Source organism: Cottoperca gobio, chromosome 7, assembly GCF_900634415.1.
Source record: "Cottoperca gobio chromosome 7, fCotGob3.1, whole genome shotgun sequence".
NCBI classification, from domain to species: Eukaryota; Metazoa; Chordata; class Actinopteri; order Perciformes; family Bovichtidae; genus Cottoperca; species Cottoperca gobio.
The window spans coordinates 10,346,182-10,352,463 of record NC_041361.1 but is presented as its reverse complement, the minus strand read 5'-3'; the positions used below and the strand labels follow the sequence as shown (position 1 = coordinate 10,352,463).

Genomic DNA, 6,282 nt, shown 5'->3' with positions numbered 1-6,282 from the left:
GAACTTGTACTTGTAGTGGAGTATTTTCACAATGTGATATTTGTAGTTTTACTTAAATAATGGATCTGAATACTAAAAAATCAGTACTGAAGGTTAGAAACCTGCTATAATATTGATTCAGACAATGTTTTGTTGCCTCCTGTCATCTCATTATCTTTGACACAGGCCAGGAAGTATCACTTGGCATCCTATTACAGTCAGCCATTTACTTATTCATTAACATGATTCCTGTTTTAATTATTCAAGCATGTTTGCCTACAGACACCCTGGTACATTTCATACTGGTTTAGTTGTTGGCCTCCTGCTGTAATACTACACAAATAAGATGTAATCACATGCAATGTCTTTTGTCAGAAAGGAGGATATTATTTGTGAATAAAGCTGGACACTATTTGATCTAAGGTTAAGTCTCAAAGCAGGTCAATGCTGATGTTGCACACAATTGTTCATGTTAAAGAGACTAAACTAAATTACAGTTGCCCTGCAGCAGTGCTCCTGGCTTTTAACAAGTCATGGCAAACGTGAGAGGTGCTCTTGAGAGTCCAACTATCGCGAGAATACAACGTTTCACACCCGTTGCTTATCGCGAGACTTTTATCCAGTCCTCTCCTCTGCTTGAATCCAGCTGGTAGCCTGCCTGCCGTGGACGGGTAAGTGTGAATGAGATGCAAATGTTGAAAATGCTCAAAGATGTATCCAAGTTTTAAAGGTGACCGCAGCGTATGTGTCACTGTTTTCACGTCTTGTAACGCTTTTCGGTAAATTAACCGCCGTTAATCGACGACATCAGGCCGACTGGTGCGCTGCCTTGTCGTGACTGTACGAGGGGGATTACAGCACACAAATTGACCCGGACAATTATCTTCTTTCAAATGTGAAGACGTGGTTTTGTCGCTTAACTACGTACGAATAATTAGTGTTTTACGCTATTAAAACGACATATTGTCTCATTCAAATTCATCGCCTGCTTGGACTGCAGCATCAGGCGTCTTCCCCTCGCGTTATGACAGATGCACTGCAGCTGTAACAGGCTATGCTAGCAGCTACAGCCTGTGCATTTAATGTCAACGAATGGATCCGAAAACTGCCCATGTGCCTCACACTTGGCTGTGTGTGCATTTATTTATACTAATCTTTGAATATCCCTAAATTAGCACCAACAAATTCCCCTCGGGTAGAAAATGTTAGCACAAGTTGACAGTTGGCCTGTTAAAGGAGCCATACCAAGACAGTAAAGTACAATTCAAAGCCTCTCACCTTAAAGCTTTTGTTTTTACATTTTTTAATTTTCACAGGTTTTTTTCTTAAAGATCCTATATATAATGTCAAGAGACTGTGAAGGACAATTGCTTAAAAAGCCTCCAGGGGCTTGAAAAGTGTCACTCTCCATGCAGCAAATTACAGGAATAATAATTTCATTAATAAAATAACAATTTGGATGCATCTATAATTATAATTTCTACACACAGTAAAACACAGAGACATCATTTAGTATAGGACATATTTGACAGCAATACCAGCCATAAACACCCATCTGTTACCCAAGTATAATGGATCAGTCAGAGTCATAAGACACACACACACACATACACACACATACACACACATACACACACATACACAAACACTCACAAAGAGATAGGCTGTGTGCACCACACATTCTCACATCCTGAGGTTATGTGTGATTTAATGTAATACAAATTGTTACACTGGCATTTATTCAATTGCCAGCAAACAGCATAAAAGGTGGTTACTCTGCCCCACATGAAAGCTAATCCACATAACATCTAATATGGCGGTCAGTTTCCCCTGCTAGCTGCCGAAGTGTAGAGCAACAGCCTTTATGTCAGGTCAGCCGCCTGCCGAGGTGTGAAGTTTGCTTTTACTGGCTCTCCTCTGAGGTGGCTTCAAGCCCTAACGAGGTGGTAATGTTGAGAGTTGCTTTTGAAGAGCTACTGTGTCTCACCGCATGATTTTTCTTTGTGGTTTTGTACTTTCTATATATGGTTCACAGGTTTGTTTTATTGCTATATATGGAAAGTAATCTCTTCAGTACCCTGTGTTAACAGTTCTGTTGCAGTTGAGGTGAGAGCCGTCAGACATCATGGGGAACATCTTTGGGAATCTGTTGAAGAGCCTGATAGGCAAGAAGGAGATGAGGATTCTCATGGTGGGGCTGGACGCTGCTGGAAAAACCACCATCCTCTACAAGCTGAAGCTGGGGGAGATTGTTACCACCATCCCAACAATCGGTGCGTGAGGAAAGGGTTCATTATGGATAGTGTTAGGTGAAACATCTGTCTCTGAGAGGGTTTAACTCATTTTGATTTGCTTTTCATTCAGGTTTTAATGTAGAGACGGTGGAGTACAAGAACATCAGCTTCACCGTGTGGGATGTCGGTGGCCAGGACAAGATCCGTCCCCTGTGGAGGCACTACTTCCAGAACACCCAGGGTGAGCCGGGCCAGCAGCCTCTTTGATGACGCACATGTCGGCCATGTTGGAGTTAACAGGGTCCAGTGGCAGATCCTGCAGCACACACTCGCCCCCAGCACCTGAGGGCATATCTGACTAATGTTTTAGATGAGGTCATTTGAACACAGCCTCCAACTGTTTCAAATTATTATCAGCTTAGTCATGTTGAAAGCCTTGGCAATGAATAAACTTGGTTTAGCAATGTGTGTTTTTTTTTTAACTATGACGTCAGCGTATTGTTAAACGGTGAGATGAAAGTGATTCTGGGATAGTAGAGCTGAACCCTTAAACAAGACACTTATCTCTGCCTGCAGGTTTGATCTTTGTGGTGGACAGCAATGACCGTGAGAGGGTGAACGAAGCTCGGGAGGAGCTGATGAGGATGCTGGCTGAGGACGAGCTGCGGGATGCCGTTCTTCTCGTCTTTGCCAACAAACAGGTATAGCCTTCCTTGTGTCTCCTCTATGTGTTCAATTCTTTCTGCGCTTTTGAACGTACTCAGGCCTTGAGATTGACACACCTGATGTGATAAATGTTTTCAGGACTTGCCCAATGCCATGAATGCTGCAGAGATCACTGACAAGCTGGGCCTGCACTCCCTACGCCATCGCAACTGGTACATTCAGGCCACCTGCGCCACCAGTGGAGACGGTCTGTACGAGGGCCTTGACTGGCTGGCCAATCAGCTGAAGAACAAAAAGTGAAGGGTTCAGTCAGTAGAGTGGGGAAGAGCCTGGGTGTCAGCTCCAGGTTAGGGTTATAGTGGATCCATTGTGTTTACATGGAGAGGCTGCTGAAAAGCTCCCAGGGGGTGACTCTTAATGCCCCCTCCCCCGGAAAAAAAATACTTTTTTTATTTTGATTAATTTAATTTGTTTGGATATGCAGTGAGCGTTTTTAAATATTTACAAACCAATGGTGTTGACCCAAATGACTTACATTCTACATGCTAAATGCATAATTATTGGGATGTAATAGTATAATGTTACTGTAAAGGCATATGTATTTCCCCTACTTTGAAGTCTCTTTGACCTCCATCACCTTTTCATTTGTTCAGAAAACGTGATGATGTGGACTCATGATGGCAGAGCAACCATCCGATAATTTAAACTTAATGTAAATTATAAAGAATGTCATAATAGTATAAGTGGGAGTACTACTACTATCTCAGAATAATATCACATTGTTCGAACAGTATACTCATACAGGCTCAGATAAATGTAAAGTTTTCTGTTTCTGTTTTACCACCAATGTATGTGCTATAAAACTATTTATTTATTCTTAATTGTATTAGACACACAACTTGATGACATACTAGATAGTCTTAAACAATTTATATTTTTGTCAAGATGTATTTATTTATTCGTGAGTTTGTTTTAGTTTTTTACAAGTGCATCATATGGTTTCTCTCCCTTAATCGCAATGTGCGTTTACTACTAAGGCAGCTAGTGTAAAAGAAGCCCTGGTATTACTGTATATTACCGCTTCCCAATTCTGCATGGAGATGGAGAAGATCCCAGTACCGGCTTCTGGGCTTGTAAGAGCTGTGAACTACTGCAGGCCGCTGCTGTAAATAAAGATTTGTTCTTAGTTGACGTGCCTGGCTCAATAAGGGTTAAAACAATTTGTCTGGCGTCAGCGAGGTGTGATAGCTGAACTGATACAGATGACAGAACAGGTGCACTGTACCAGCTCTGTGGCTTAGGAAAATAAATGCTGCTATTGGCCTGTGGAGAGTGATGCAGCAGAGCATGTGATTGGCAATATCAGAGCGCTAACGTGGTTTTCGAATGTTTCTTTTTTAAGTCAGTTTGTGCGAGCAGCTGCACTATATCTGTCAAAAGAACTCCCATAGCCTGTCATCCTGATTTATTCATCCCTAATTGCTGTGACGTGTGTTTCTTGTGTTAACCTTATCTCTTTGTATTATGTTGCACAAAATAACTCTAGATGCATTATTGTTGTACAAAATGTAATGTCTGTTTGAATGGAGTATTTATTTATTTTGGACCAGAAGGCAAGTGTTGAATTTAGTGTTTTTCTTCATTTGCTAACTAGATTTGAGTGTTCACACAAATCACATGATTTGAAAAAATAAGAGAGAGGATGATAGTAATACTGCATCATAAGGCATGTTAATACTGTACAAGATCTGTAATAAAAGTGAATTATAATAGCCTGTTTCCTCAGACTATATTTGTTAGTCTAAATTACTGCTGCTGGTTGGAACAATGCTGTACTGATAAATGTTATGGATTTAGTGTAAAGTTTACCGAACGACCTTCTAATATGCAAAAGCATGCTTTTCTATGTCAGCGCAAATGTATATATGTTTATGTAACAAGAAAAGTATACCATGGTATTCGCTGTCAAATTGAAAGTGTTGTTGATACACCTGTAGATATCGGGGTCAGTGTGTTGGCAGATATGTATAACTGACAGTAGCTTGTGTGTGTGTGTGTGTGTGTGTGTGTGTGTGTGATGTGCCCTCTACTATGTTCGGTTTGGTGTGAACATTGTTTTTGTGGCCTTATATTGCCAGTGGTTTATTTCTCTTTGATAACATGTTTGTTCGTAGGAATGTCCAACATTCAATATCTCACCTATGATCTGTAACACTGATGCATTCACAGTACTGTGTTGGCTAATCATCCTTCTTTCAATGACTATTGGCAAATTTTAACTAAAAGAATACAGAAAAGCGAGACTGCAGAACATTCCAACCGATAAAGTTTATTCAAAAAGGAGCAAACTGAGAATGGATTTATTAAATATTATCAAGAGGAGGAAGTAAAAACAACACAAACTGGTGCAAAAGTGTTGAATGATTTAATGATTCCTGGCACTACGTCGATAAATCAATAAAAAGACCAAAACACAAATTGGCTTTGTGCTACTCATTTTTTTGCCACACTTGATTTTTTGGCTCCTCAGTTTTAGACCTTATAAGATGGTGCTTATTTATCTGTTTGTTTGGATCTCGGCCTTTCCCCATTTTGATCAAACCCCATTTAAAGATCATCTTCATGTATGATTTGAACTAAAAAGAATGCTCTCTTTTAATAATAATGTGATCTGTGATCTTGTTCTGTTATCTAAATGTTCTTATAATTACATCCACTCCTCCCTTATTTAAAACCCCAGAATATATTGAATAAAAATGTCCTAGATTTTGACTTCAAATATTCATTCATAGCAGTTGCCAACTAAGACTAAAGCCAGATTAGATAACAGCTTAATATTTGAAAATGTACTGGTGGACACAGGCTGGGAGAGAGCAGGTCGAATAGGTGGGAAGGACATGGATCTTTGTCGTCTTTCTCTTTTGGCCTTTTCTAACTGCTGCCATCAAGAGAAGTTTGGCACAATCAGGTAGTTTCCCTGTGGAATTGCAGCACTCCACAGAGAGAGTCATTTTGTCTGGGCCAATCAGAGGTCCATGAAGAGGAGAGTGCCGCTGTGTCTCCAGGGGTGTGACAGCAGTATGTGGGTCAGAGCTGCTCCCGGGGCCACCAGCCCCCAGGGCCCCCTGCAGGACGGCCACAATAGTAGCCCCAGGGCGGATGCCATAGCTGGGATTCCCACCCGTAACCGGGACGCCTTCACCCAGGGCACAGACACACTGGCAGCAGCCCCACAATCAATTCATCAATCTCTGAAGGGAGTGGCAACTGCAAAAGGCCACAACAGTCACCCCCACGGCTCGCCTGGGAAGGGACAGGGCCACCAGGGCTGACACTGAGGCTGACACCATGGTAGCGACGTGAAACTGCCAGACTCTGCATAAACCGTGAAATCGTCAGGCCT

General features: G+C 41.5%; 1 protein-coding gene across 1 annotated transcript; it reads left to right on the top strand.

Moving 5' to 3' along the window:
* The first annotated feature begins 517 nt into the window (after positions 1–517).
* arf3a (ADP-ribosylation factor 3a) lies at positions 518–5,357 on the top strand. Its single transcript, XM_029435354.1, has 5 exons — positions 518–650; positions 2,070–2,252; positions 2,344–2,454; positions 2,790–2,914; positions 3,018–5,357. The coding sequence occupies exons 2-5, from the start codon at positions 2,105–2,107 to the stop codon at positions 3,177–3,179; spliced, it is 546 nt and encodes a 181-aa protein (XP_029291214.1). The 5' UTR covers positions 518–650; positions 2,070–2,104; the 3' UTR covers positions 3,180–5,357.
* Positions 5,358–6,282: the final 925 nt, after the last annotated feature.

What these genes read in the sequence shown, in the direction of transcription:
- arf3a (XM_029435354.1), top strand. Translation starts at nt 2,105, where the DNA reads ATGGGGAACATCTTTGGGAATCTGTTGAAGAGCCTGATAGGCAAGAAG. An exon ending in CTACTTCCAGAACACCCAGG is followed by an intron (nt 2,455 to 2,789) that starts GTGAGCCGGGCC and finishes CTCTGCCTGCAG; the next exon opens with GTTTGATCTTTGTGGTGGAC. An exon ending in TCGTCTTTGCCAACAAACAG is followed by an intron (nt 2,915 to 3,017) that starts GTATAGCCTTCC and finishes AAATGTTTTCAG; the next exon opens with GACTTGCCCAATGCCATGAA.